Source organism: Desmodus rotundus, chromosome 8 (assembly GCF_022682495.2).
Source record: "Desmodus rotundus isolate HL8 chromosome 8, HLdesRot8A.1, whole genome shotgun sequence".
NCBI lineage: Eukaryota > Metazoa > Chordata > Mammalia > Chiroptera > Phyllostomidae > Desmodus > Desmodus rotundus.
In genome coordinates, this window is record NC_071394.1 from 5,732,187 (window position 1) to 5,746,090 (window position 13,904).

General features: G+C 45.3%; 1 protein-coding gene across 4 annotated transcripts in view; it reads left to right on the top strand.

Annotated features, from left to right (window-relative positions):
* DNAAF11 (dynein axonemal assembly factor 11) overlaps positions 1 to 13,904 on the top strand; it is a 62,557-nt gene that overhangs the window by 18,188 nt on the left and 30,465 nt on the right. For all 4 annotated transcript variants that reach the window (XR_006652890.3, XR_008427535.2, XR_008427534.2 and 1 more), the window contains 3 exons: positions 2,951 to 3,144; positions 8,839 to 9,030; positions 11,619 to 11,696. Coding sequence is in view for 1 of the 4 variants with exons in the window: in XM_045181692.3 (XP_045037627.2) it covers positions 2,951 to 3,144; positions 8,839 to 9,030; positions 11,619 to 11,696 (464 nt within the window). In the remaining 3 variants the exon portion in view is untranslated. The remainder of the gene's footprint in view (positions 1 to 2,950; positions 3,145 to 8,838; positions 9,031 to 11,618; positions 11,697 to 13,904) is intronic.

The window sequence follows — 13,904 nt, forward strand, 5'->3', positions numbered from 1 at the left end:
ACTGCTCTCCTCCAGGTTGAAGTACAGGCTTCAGAGCAAGTTGCCCTTCTCGCGGAGCCTGCTCCGACTCTGCTGTCACACTGGGCAGCAGCCTCCCCGTGATAAACAGCACTCATACATGTGCTTACTGGTATTTGAAAGTGGGCCGATAAGCTTTAGGATCTTAATCACCACTGATTTCATGGAAAGCTGTGATCTGCTCGAAAGGAATTGTGTTGACGGAGGTATTACTTTCCCAGGGCCGCTGTAACCAAGTCCCCCAGCCTGGGTGGCTCAAACACCAGACATCTACCATCTCCTAGTTCTGGAGGCTAGAAGCTCAAGATCAAGGCGTCAGCAGGGTTGGGCCCCTTCGAGGGCTGTGAGGGAGAATCTGCCCCCTGCCCCTCTCCTAATGCTGGTGGTGGCGGGCAGTCTTGGGCGTTCCTTAGTTCATAGAAGCATCATTTCCAGCTCTGCCCCCATCTGCACGTTCTCCGCGGGCCTCTGTCTCTGCACACTTGGCATTCTTGTTACAGGGACACTAGTCACATTGGTTAGCAGTCCACCCTCCTCCAGGATGGCCTCACCTTAACTATGTGTCTGCAGGGACTATTTCCAGATAAGGCCACACACAGTCTGAGGTATCCGGGGTAGGGCTTCAACTGTTTTGGGGGGAGACACAATTTAACTCATGACAACAAAGTAGTGATTTAGACAGACACAAGGAAGAGGTGTGAGGAGATTCAGCCCTTTCCAAGCACCCTCTTCGAGTGGCCGAGCCAGTCCAGGCAGCGAGTAGACCCAGTACCGTAGCGAGCGAAGCTGGGCGGCAGGCAGAGCAGGGTGTGACTCAGGCCCCCACCAGCTATGAGTGGCATGCCTCATTTTTCTGATCTGTGACAGGACAATAATTCTTACTTTGAAAGAGTTCTGTGAGGCCTCTGATAAATCTTGGTTTCTTTTTCACTTCGCCAGAGCTTGTGTGCAGTGGTTGTCAACACGCGTGGACACTCTTCCTCTATGTTTCAAGAACCCTAAATAAAGGCCAAGAAATGTGTATTATGTGCACAACTTAAAACTTCATCTCTCGGTTCATGAGGCTGTCTAAACTCAGGTGTGATTTCGGCTTGAAGGACACTCGGCCAGTTTCAAAGACCACCTAACGGAAGTTGTTAAATACGTTGAGATCCAGTAGGAAGACCCCTGGGACAGGGGCTGACAGACGTGTGGCACACACGTGTGGCACAGTCCCAAATTTGTTTTAGTTTCCAATGTGAGCTTTTCTGTTTCCCGGCTGTGTAGCGATGGGGATTCATTTATCGTAGTCTTTTAGAAATAGGGGGTCTAAATTAAATCAGTGTTTACCTAACCTGAAGTGGAAGGAAAGATGCACACACGCAATTAGACACATGCACACATTTTGTAAAAGTACATCCTTAAAGCCTTGTGTCCCAGATACAAGTGAGAAAATAGCACTTTGCTTCCCGATATTTGTTGAAATTCCAATGGAAGAAATTATATATATTTGGAATTTTTCAAACTGTTTAGATCTTAACTCTAGATTGAATTAGATTAATTTTTTTTAAAAAAGGTCTAAGTACTTGGACTGCAATTACTTACCCCTGAAGGAGTAGTTTGTAGTTAAGTTGGATTTTACTGTCACGGCCTCATCTTTCCCCGGAGGATGCTGGAAGAAACGGCTTTACGAGGCCCGCCGCTCTGCAGACAATGCGTGACACCTCTCCAGGTCTCCACGATGAAGCTCAACTTCAGGGATGTGTTTCGGAAATAAATATTAAGGGAAAGCTGGAAGCTAGTATATTTTCTCATGAAAGACAACACAAGTCATGTAACTGATCAGGCTTTCCCATTTTGCTTTGGCCTTTGGGTGTGCTTTTTCCTTCGTATTAGTTTCCTATTGCTGGGGTAAAGAGTTACCACAAACACAGTGGCTTCAGACAATGCAGACTGATAGATACTGTTACAGATCTAGATGTCGGAAGTCCAAAACAGGGCGTCCGCAGGGCTGCGTTCTCTGCAGGCTGCAGGGGGGAGTTTGTTTCCCTGTGTGCTTCAGCTTCTGTGCGGGGCCTGCAGTTTTGAGATCGTGGACCCTTCCTTCCTTCTTCAAAGCCAGCAGTGAAGCGCCTTCAGATCTCTCCCTAACTCGGACCCTGACACTTCTGCCGCCTTCTTTTCCTTAAAGGATTCTTGGGATTACATTGGCCCATTCAGACAATCCGCATGATCTCCCATCTCAAAACCCTTAATTTAATCCCATGTGCAAAGTCCCTTTTGCTGTGTAGAGTTAGAACTTGTCTATTCCTGGGAGGAGGGGGCATTTTTTGGCCAACCACACCTCCCCTCTCTCTGCAGAGCTTGGCTGGGTAAATAAATGGGTATCTTTAAACCGGTAGCTTTGCAACTGTAGGTTTTGGGTTGGTGTTTCCTTGGACTATTTCAACTTGGAAAATCACTATAAAAATACCAGTGTCAACAGGGACCATAACAATTAATAGTACACTCGGCGTCTCTTGGAGGAGGTGGGACATGAGATGATATGTGTTAGAGCCCACTTTTGTGTGATGTACAATACAAGGCCCTTTCTCATAGAGAGCATTTGGGAAGGGTCATTATTACACTTTGGAGCTATGGTTTGACTTAGGGCATCGAAAGCCTTGGTGTAGTGAGTAGTTACAGAATTAATATACTTGCATTTAGAGCTTGTCATTAATCATCGGTTTCCACAGAAGAACTACTTACTGTTACCAGTAGAGACCGTTTGTAATCTGTGTCGATTGTGTGAAGTAAACACTGCCTTAGATCAAAGCGTCTGATGTCTCCCATAGCACTATGGTGCATTATTTATTATTTCTAAGTTTAAAATATTCCAATCAATGTCACCTTGGGGCCAATTCAAATTGCAGCTCTTGAATAATTGCTCTGTATTGGTTGTTTTTTATTCAAGTGGCTGGACGGTAAAGAAATAGAACGTTCTGAAAGGATTCAGGCATTACAGAACTTTCCAGAAATTGAACGACAAATCAGAGAGCAGGAGAAAGCTTACTGCCTCAGACGAGCCAAAGACAAGAAAGAGGCTCAGAGGAAGCTTCGAGAAGAGCATGAAGACAGAGAGGAGGAAAGTCGCTTGGGCTTTGACAGGTGCCGGGACACAGACATCAGCACAACTCTGTATGTAAATTATTAGTTTACTTTCGTGCTAACTTTGGTGAAGAGCCACCAACCACATTCTTTTCCCGAGGTGTTCGCAGCGTCACTCGCACTCCAGACGGTGAATGGGAAGATATATTATTATGTGAATCTGGGGGAGGGGGGCTGTGAGCATCCCATTGTGTGTGACAATCCCATGAGGCTTTCTTCCCTTCGAAAGTAGAGCCTTTCCAAACTAACAGTTTAAATTTGCATCTGAACTCATCCGCAGACAGAATCTGCCTGAAAGATGCACAGTACAGATAATTTAACAGGTGTATTAGACTTTGATTTGTAGAGTAGGGATATTTTAGATAAGTTAAATGCAAATCACATTATTATAAATTGCTTACTTCTGATTGCATCATAAAATATTCTATTTTGTGAATTACCTAATGAATACATTTTAATGTGATTAATAAGCCTTTAATTGGTATTTTTTTACAAACATGAATTATTTGTTCTTGTTCAAGTGAATTGCAACTGTAGTCAGTTGATTTGATTCTATACAGTAAAAGCTTTAAACATTTTGATAACAGAATCTCTTAAACTTGAGAAAATAGTGATTATAGAATTTTCAGACATACATAAATGTTAAAAAAATAGGCAGCTAAAATTCTACCATCCAGACTTAATAAACGTCAGCCGATTGCACGTTTGCTTTGATCTCTTTTAAAATAAGAAAGAAATTATCGCTGACAGAGCAGAATCCCGCCCCCCCCCCCCCCCCCCCCCCCCCCCCCCGGGCAGGGCTCCTCCCGCACCTGTCCCTCTTGTGGCCCGCAGTGGGCCTCCCCCTGCAGTTAGTACACATTTGAGCGTGTCGTTCCCACCCCTATTTTAATATGTTTACTGGGTAATTGTGCCTCCTTACACAAGTTTAGTTCGGCGTGTGTGTTTTTTTAGCGTGAGTGATTGTCTTTCCACCGCTTTGCTTTTCATTCAACGTTATGTTTTTGAGATTCACGGGTGTGAAGACAGGTGGAACTAGTTCCTCCATTCTGACTGAGGAATAACACTCCGCGGGGTGAATAAAGCACGGTGCATCCCTCAGGTGATAGGGAAAACACCTAATAGCTGGCCCTGACCCTCAGCGAGTGCACCGGCCCAGACATTTTGCGCGGCCCTCCCCGTGGCTGCCCGCTTCCTTCCTTGGGTGGCCGTCGGGTGGTTCTCCCTCTGTCATTTTCCCAGACGATGCTGCCCACGTCCCCTTGTGCAGGTAGGAAGGTTTCTCTGGGGTATTCAGCAATGACGCTGCCAGGTCATCAATTAGGAGCATCTTTTCAACTTTATACGCATTAATTATCCATTGTTTTCCAAAGTGTATTAATTTATATACATATAATCTTTGCCAGTACTAGGTAATGTGATATTTAAAAACATCAGCCCGTCAAGGTGGTTATTACAGCACCTTGTACTTAATTAGAATTTGTAGAATTACAAGTGAGTTGAATATGTCAAACATTTTCTTATATGTTTATTGGCTATTTAGATTTCTTCTATTTTGGCTCTTCTCAGGTCCTCTGCCTATTTTAAGTAAGTTGTAAGGGTTTTTTTTCTTACTGGCTTATAGTTCTTCTGCATTCTGAATGCAGTTTCTTTAGTGGTTATGTGCTTGGTAAATATCTTTGCCCCATGTGTGACTTCTTAATTTTATAAGTGATTCTGCTTAATAGAGTTCAGAAATACTCGTGTAGCTGAACTTGGTGTTGTGCTCTGTGGTCTTGTTTGTGGGACTCTTCCCAGCGTTAGTCTGTCTGGAATTAGCTTCCGACTGCAGTGTAGGGTAGGGTACTAGTCAGTTCCCGTACGGGTAGCCACCTGTCTGCACCACTTACTCAGGTGCGGTTCCCACTGCCCCGTGACACCGCCCTTATCACGCACCCCTGCTCACGGACCGGTGGGTCCACTCTGGCCCCCAGACTGCTTGCTCCGAGGGAGCCCCTTCACAGGGCCTGGATTCCTGTACCTTTATGCTGAATCTTGGTATTTGGTAGGAGGTAGTCTCAGTTTTCAAAATTATTTTGGCTCTTCTTAAATTTTTCCTCTTCTTTGGAATTTTAGAATCTGCTATTCCAATTCCCCTAAATCCCCGGTATAATTTTGATTGGAATTGCATTTAATTTGTACATTAATCAGGGGAAGTTGACATCTTTGTGACACTGGTACTTTTAATGCTGAACTTTTCAGAATGGCTCTCTATTTATTTAGACCTTTTGAGTCCTTCGGTGAAGTTTTGTAATTTTTCTCTATAAAGGTCTCACACCGCATTTCATTAGATTTATTTCTAAGTATCTTATAGAATGGAACTTTAAAAATAAATTTGTAATTGGTTCTTGCTGATGTATAAAAAGACAAGTGATTTTTTGTATACCGATACTGTGTTAAACTATCTTGAGGAACTTTTTAAAAAGATGCAATAGTTTGTAGATTATCCTGTCTTTTCTAGGTAGAAAAACATTTTTTTTTTTAATAAATAGCAACTTTTCTTTTCCAACCTTTCTACCTCCGCTCTTGTATTTTTAAGATTTTAATTTATTTTTAGAGAGAAGGGAAAGGAGGGAGAAAGAGAGGGAGAAAAACATCAGTGTGTGGTTGCCTCTCGTAAGCCCCCAACCAGGGACCTGGCCTGCAACCCAGGCGTGTGCCCTGACTGGGAATCGAACTGGTGACCTTTCGGTTCTCAGCCCAGCGCTCAATCCACTGAGCCACACCAGCCAGCACTGCACTTTGCTCTCTTTATGATGTTTGCTAAGCCTCCAGAATGTCTGGGGCAGAGTATCGGCAGTAAGACTGGTGTCGGCACCTCGTCCTGACTTTAAGAAGAACGCTCCCGAAGTTTATCATTAAATGTTATGTTTGCTATGAGGTTTTGGTAGTTAAGTAAGTTTTCTTTTATTCCAAGTTGATGAAGAGCTTTCATCATCTCAGAGTCCGGGTTTTCACTGGATGCTTTTCCTGCATCTATTGAGATAACCATGTTTTTTCCATTAATGAGTCGAATCACATTAATAGCTTTTCCAATAGAAAACCAGTCTTGAATTCCTAAAATAAACTCACTTTGTCCATGATATATTTTTAACTCTTTGCTGCATCTGTGTTGCTAGTGTTTTAAATACTATTTAACCTACGTTCACAAATATGTTTATGCTATAATCTCCCTTTTTCATTGTATTTTCCCTGGTGTTTTGCATCGAAGTTATAATAGGCACATACATTGTGTTGGGACCACTTTCTATTGTTGGTTTACAAGTTTACAGAAGCTTAAGGTGATCTGTTCTGTACACTTCAGTAGAAGCATCCTTGGGTTTCTTACAGCTGCCTACTTGTTCCCCCACGGGACTGGCTGTCCCTCGGGCACCAGCCCTTTCAGAACCTCAGCATTCTGGAGGAGATTCACTGAAATAGTGAGTCACCGACATAGTCGGGGGGCACTGCTCCCCCGTCAAGAAGAAGCGCCATGGAGATTTGGGGCTGCTAGAGGGGAGACGAGCATCCCTTGCCTTGACTGGACAGGGCCTGCGGCCAGTCTGGAGAACTGGGAGACGGGGTGTGGCCTGGAAGAGTGGTAGCAGCAGGCTCAGGAGGGAGGGTGTAGGGAGGTGCCTGTACTCAGGCATTTGGCAGGAGCTGCGCTTGAGCTGCCTTGAAGGGACGCTGCCTGGGAGAGAGGAGGCAGTGAGAGCCTGGGGCGGCCTGTCAGTGGCAGAAGCTCCGGAATTATCACAAAGGACCAGCCAGGTAATATATCGATCACTCTGGCAGGAACAATGAATTTGGAAGGCTGTTATACTGTCCTCAGGAACCAACAAATGGACCCATGAGAGAAAGCCAGTAAGTGGGTGTTGGCCCTGGAGAGGGACCAATAGCCCAGGAGTGACAGCATTGTTCTCACAAGAAGTGTTTGCCTTCTCCTCTCCACCCCTCCTCCCGGGCCCAAATTTCTAAAGGCAGGAGGAGGCTGGAGAGGCCCAGCAAGATGGGGTACCTGTCCTCCCCACACCTGGGCCAGGCTTGAGCTGGGTGAGGGGAAGAGGGTTTGGGGCGGGAGAGAAAGGCTTCGATTGGCATATAAGTCTGGAGTTTTGTTGAAACTGTAGACCTTTTAATACCTGAAAGTAAGTGTCAGCTGAGATGAGGCTGTGCTTGAAAGTGAGTGTGGGCTATGCTCACGAGTGGGAAGAGAGGTCCAAGAGCAGATTTGGGGAAGTGGCTGAAGAGCAGTTTTTGTTCATTTCCTAGTGAGCTCAGTCTATTTCACCAACCAGCTACATGCATTTATGTGGGTTTGGCCTTGGGAGACTTGTGTTATTTAGCTGAGATTTCCAAAATTTTTTTAAGTACAATTATTTTTATGTTTTTTAAAATTTTTTTTAGCTTGAGAAGGGTAAAAGTAAATGAGTTAGTCACTTTCTAGCAAAAACAAATTATTTTAAATGAGAATGGAACCAATTACTTCAGTTACAATTAGCTAGAATATTGTAGAGTATTAGATCTCCTAAATAGATTGTTTTTTATACCGTAAAGAACTATAGCTATATGGCAAAACATTTATTCTCAGTAATTTGCATGATGTAGCTTATTACACTCTCCAGTTGGACTTTATAATAAGTAAAGAATCTAAGCAGACTTTTCCTCTGTGTTCTGGTTACACTATTTAAATTTCGTGTCCTAGTATTTTTGGTCCATCCCTTCAAAAAGTACTTCATTTGAAAGTTGGCGACATGAGCCTTTTGTGCCCTCATTTCAGTCACAAAACAACCAAGTCGGACGTTTGAGCATGATTGGGAGTGCTCACTGTTTGCCATGCTTGGTACTACGGGGTCCCTGTGGGTTTCTGCAGTTGGTGTCACTGGGCAACAGAAGCATTCCAGCATGAGGCGAGGCGAGGCGAGGCGAGGAGAGAGTGGCTATTCCCATGTCCTGTGGGAACGCTCTCGCTTTCTCTCTGCTAGAACACCATCTCCCAAGGCAGGGTCCTCATCTGTCTCAACTGGGTTTGTGTCTCTGGTGCCTGGCACACAGAAGACGCTCAATAAAAACTTCTTGAGTCCGTATGGAACAGGCATTCAATAAAGTTATCCACGAGAAATAGAGGTCGTGCCATGGAGGACCTCACGTGTCCCACTCGGGAATTTTGGAGCTGGAGAACCTAGAAATCATATTACCTAGTTTTCCTGTTAGAAAGTTGCTCTGGGAGGGTAGATTGAGGGGTGCAGTTCTGGAGAGGGGGTGATTGCCAAGGCCCAGCAGCCCCTTAGTTTGTCTGGTCATCAGAGCCCCCTGCAAAATATTACAAAACACAGATTGCTGGGCTTCACCCCAAATCCACTGAACTAGACTCTCTTGTGGGAGCCCGGGAACCTATACTTTTTATGAAGCTCCCCAGTGGTTCCCGTCGGCCTGGGTGTGAGCCCTTGCATCGGATTTCTGCACCATCCCTCCTGGTGCCAGATGAGGAGGCCTGCCCCGTGCCAGGGTAGTAGTAGTCCCTCCAGCCTGGCTCCGGTAAGCCCTGGTCAGACATGTCTAGTCGGGGTGGGGAGACAACAAGGAAGATGAGTGCGATATTTGAGGGGCAGCCCTAAGGATGAAGCTCACATGGCCACCTTACGCGCTGGATGTCTTTTGGTTCTTTCCTAGCCCGACTTCTGCAGAGAGCAAAGACCACCTCCAGGCACCAGAGACGCAAGGTGGGGACCCAAACAAAAAGAAGTTAGGTGACATAGAAGATGACCTGGACTTCTGGAATAAACCCTCTCTGTTTACTCCTGAGTCTCGACTGGAAACTCTCAGGCATATGGAAAAACAACGAAAAGACCGAGAAAAATTAAGGTATTCCATTTTTCCCCCTGTCGTTGAGAGTAAGCTGGCACTCTTTTAGGGACTATATTTTTATGGTTGCACATCATTTTACTCGTGCTCTGTGTTCAGCCTTTGGTAGCCATCACATGTAAGCTTCGCTTTTTTTACAGTTCAGTTTTTTGTTGAACTGTATGCACTACCCTGTATTAATATCAAATGACCTTCTTTAGAATATCTTGCATTGATGGCATTTCAGGTGGGGTTTTGTTTGTGTGCCTTTGGTTCTGTAACCACTTTAAATGCGTGGAGTAAGAGCAGGGCCTGGGTTAGAGATCCAGCTGTCACAGGCCTATGAAAGAGGCCACTTCGTGGGGTGAATGAGTTCCTTTTAATTTGCAAAATCAATAATTAGAAATTAGTTTCATTAGGTGTTACATATTTTTTCCTAATACAGTGCTCTTGGACATTTAATGGTATGCTTTCACTTTCAAATTATTTGGATATAATTTGTTAGCAGCTGAAATGCCTCAGCTATTATTTTCAGAGCAGCTTTTTAAAAGATAGGCCCTGCATCATCCCGCTTCATGCCGCTGCTTAAGTCTACTGCGTAAAATGTATCACTTACGGGAATACTTAAAATTCATGAGCTCGGGAATGCGATCAATTAGCTCTGAAATACAGTAAGAAACCAAAAGGGTAGCAAAGCAATTAGCAATCTCTGCTGCTTTCGTCACATTTTCTTTATTAATGAGATGGACCGGGACGCGCAAAAATGAGTCGGATTTTGTCAAAAACACTTGTTTATAAATTTGGTGGTTAGTGCGCCGAGAGGCCAGTCAGTGCTTTGGGAAGAGGATGCGGGCCCACGTGGCGACTCTGCTGCTTACCTGGGGTGGCTTTGGCTCCTCCCTGACTGCTCCTCCTCTGTTTCCTCACCCATTAAACAGGGACTTGCACCCCTGCCTTACCTACGCCCTGTATTGTCAAGAGAATCAGGTGGGCCAATAAGTGTAAAAGTGCTTTGGCGGCTCAAGGACTCTTTCAAGTGGAAAGTCCACGTGTTTATTGAATAAGCACTGTATTTCTGATGTGTATGCATATCCATATATAATACAATATATATAAATTACATCTTATTGAGCCCGAGAGCTGGAGAGGTTTTTCTTTCTCCAACAGCCTGAGAAAAGTACGGCTGACGGCTGACGTGAATGAAAGCCCAGCCGCTCCATCCAGGGCACAGTTCTCCCCCCACTCCCCCGGGTTCCTGAGATGTCTGCGCTTTGTGGGCGCAACTTAATCGTCCCGGCTCCTGGAGAATAATGTAGTTCATGGGAACATCAACTTCTTGGACCTGGGGGCCCAGTTTAAGAGGCAGGAAAATTTGAATAAATCTGTATTTTAAACTAAGGTTAGCTGACATAGAATCAGTACTAAAAGAACAGTAGAGAAGACAGTCAGTAATGTTGTAGTAACTATGTGGCACCCGCGGTGTGCGGGACATATCGGGGGTGACACTTTGTAAGTATGTGATTGTTTAACCACTATGCTGTGCACTTGAGTCTGATGTAGAATAACATTGAATATAAACCACAGTGGAAAAATAAAATTAAAAAAAATTAGAAAGCCAAGGCACAGAATAGCCTACAGTTTTGTTATCTAAACAGAGTTGTCCGTCTGACCTTCTAGATACATGCCTACTTTAGTTTTCATATATTTTTAGTGATGTTTTAAATACACAGAACTCACATTGCCCATTGTTTCATGTCATCCGTGAAGCCTTTCTCTTTTGCTCCATTTCTTTACCTCCTGTCCTCACGCCTTCAACACAGCGAGTGTTACGACCTCGGGTCAATCCCACCAGAACTTCCTCTGCCCTCTACAGTTGTAGGAACTATTTCTGCAATTGTGGGATTCGGGGTCTTTGTTTAAAAAATGAAAATGGACTTCTGTTTGACACGTTTGTTCTCACTAAATACATCATCCACACCTTCCTGTCGCTTTTTAGATCAGTAGGGAAAGAGCGAGCGTGTCTCTAACCGCGACACAACACCTCCCTCCTGGCAGGACGAGCCCACCACTGAGCGGTCACTGCTCCGCTGGTGGGCATTCGGGCCCACCCAGGCGTGGCCACGGCAGGTAGTGCTGAGATTAGACCTCCCTCTACACAGGCCCTCGTGGACTGGTGTTTTCATTTCTATCAAATGGGTTCTACTTGGCGTTTTAAAAATTGCAATTTTAACTAGAGCAGAAGCTGCGAACGCAAATGGAAAATTGACAGTGATCTGGGTAAGTCATGCATAAAATAGACTTATTTAAATATTAATGGGCATTTCATGAAAAGAGCTCCCACCCCCCTGCCCCCCCATTAAATCATCTGGCAAATTGTCTTGGGCACAGTTTTGCTTTACAGACAAAAATACAACCATACGGATGTCTGGCTCGAGTGTCGGTTTCCAGCACAGAATGGACTTCCTAACAGTACATTGTTGACATGTTCACAAATATCTGATTAATTTTTCCTAAACTTTCTCAAAAAAGTATCAATTACCTTTATATTCTCCTTGTTTGTTTTTCCCTCTTCCCTCCATCCCTTGTTCCCACCTACCCCTGATCCTAAGTGAAAAGAAGAAGAAAGTGAAAGCACCCAGGACTTTGATCGCGGAGGACGGGCGAGCCCTGAACGTCAACGAGCCCAAGTACGTGAGGCCGGGGAGACTGCAGGCGCTGCCTCTGCGGGGTCGGTCGGTACAGTGACAGGTGTGCCTGCGGAGAGTGTATCAGACCTCCCGACCTCCCTCGCAAGCTCCATGCCCAGTAAGAATGACGTTTGAGCACATCCGACAGCCAAGCGTTCATTATGTTTTCAAGTGCATGATGTCATACTTTGCTTTCTTGGCACCCAGAAAATGATCTTCACATGTGGGAGTCCTTGTTACTCGTGCGTGCGTGCCCCGAAACTCTGGACCGTCTACAGTTTCATGCCTGAGAGTTGCCAGTGCATTATTGCTGTGTGTATTAATTTTTAAAACTCGGCCATGAACAAGCTGGCTGAGAATATTGACACATTTCCCTTCCTTCGACTCTGTACCCTGGAATACATCCTCAAGGCATCTGAGAGCTAGGGAAAAAAAATCAATATAAGTATCTCCATGAAGTTAATGAGAAAGGAACAAATATTCAGACTGGAAATTCTCGAGTATGGTAATACATGACCTACCCTATCTGGCTGTCCTAAAATTCGAAACTAGAAAGCCAGCCATAAAGGCTTTTAGTAGCCAAAACACAGACCAAAAAGCCTGTGGTCTAATCTCGTTCACCTCATTTTATTACTCAAAACCTCTGTACTTCCGTCATTGGTTTGCTGGCTGTTACCGTGGTAGAGGTACCGTCCTGGACGATCGCCAGGCATTATCCATGTCTTCCTCATGGCAATCCTGCGTGACAGGTTGTGTCTCTTTCACAGATCCAAAGGCTGTGCCTGAGAGAGGTGAAGTGACTTGCCCAAGATCACATAGCTAATAGGTGGTGTGTCGGACTTGCTCACACTAACCCAGTTGTAGTGATGTCCACAGTCAAGGTTATAATTGACATCCCCCCCCCCCCCCCCCACACACACCTTCTGTGTCCAGCAGGCATGAATGCGGCACAAGCCATGATGCCGGGCACTGGTGATACAGCAGTAAATATGATAGGTTTCTTCCCTCAAGGAGATTAAAACTCTATCAGGGTTTAGGAGGCCCCCAAAGCTCTCTGTGCCCCTAGTGAGACCACCGTTTCTCCCACCACACTGAGCACTTTACCTGCCCCTAAAACTCATACTGTTCAGGAGGATTCTATGAAGCCCTGATTACCTATCACCTCTACCACCTACGTCTGTCATGCTGTGGTTATCCTTCCCAACCTTCCTGGGTCATCTGTCATCATCCAGAATCTTATTCCCACATGACCCTGTACATCTTCTAATCCAATGCATTCTCTTTCCCCTCTTAGACACCCCCCACCCCGCACCCTCTCCCCGCAATCCACTGTGCTCTCCCACCCCCACCCCCCTGCCAAACCACCGAGCCCTCCGGAGCTTATGCATTGCCAGCAAAACCTGGACAATTACAGTAGATAGTTAAAGAGTTTCTGTGGTTCCTCTCTTGGCCTCCTATAATCTCTTCTACTCAGTTGAGTAAAGAAGGAGGAAGGGAGGGAAGGACACACACCAACTCTCTTTAGGAAAATTCCTGGAAAGTGCCATACAACACTTTCCTTCACAGAACTAAATCATATGACCCCATCCAGCTGCAAGGGAGGCTGGGAAATGTAGTCTTTGTTCTGTAGAGCCATGTTCCTAGCTAAAGCCAGGGGGCCTGTTCCTGGTGAGAAAAGGGGAGCAGATAGTGGGGAAGGACAGCAATCTCTGCCACAGAAAACCTCCCTGAAATGACCTTTCAAGCGATGTATAAGGGGAGAGTTTATGTTGCCTGGTTGGAAATTGGGGAGTAGCAACCGAGGCAAGGGGCCAGCGTGTGGAAGAGCTCCCGAGATGAGAGAAAAAATGCATAGGTCATTGGAGCCACTGAAGTCCCGCACAGCTGGACTGTTGAAATCAAGGACAGTGACAGCCACAAGCAGACATCCTGCTGAAAGCCAGAACATATTTAGCTTATATTCTTCAACACTGTTTGGTTATGTGGTTTACAGAATAATGTGATAAGTGAAGTGCTCAAAATAAAGTTGACCAAGTAATTCTGAGGTAGTCATTCTGAACAGCGTGGAAGTTACCCCTAGGGCTCAGCCTCAGGGTAGAGTCAGACGACTTAGGGCTTTAAAATCCCGCCTCTCCAGGCTCCTGTGGCCTCTTTTCATGGCTGCAACAGCCTCTCTGAGCCTCTGCCTCTTCACCTACAAGATGCAGG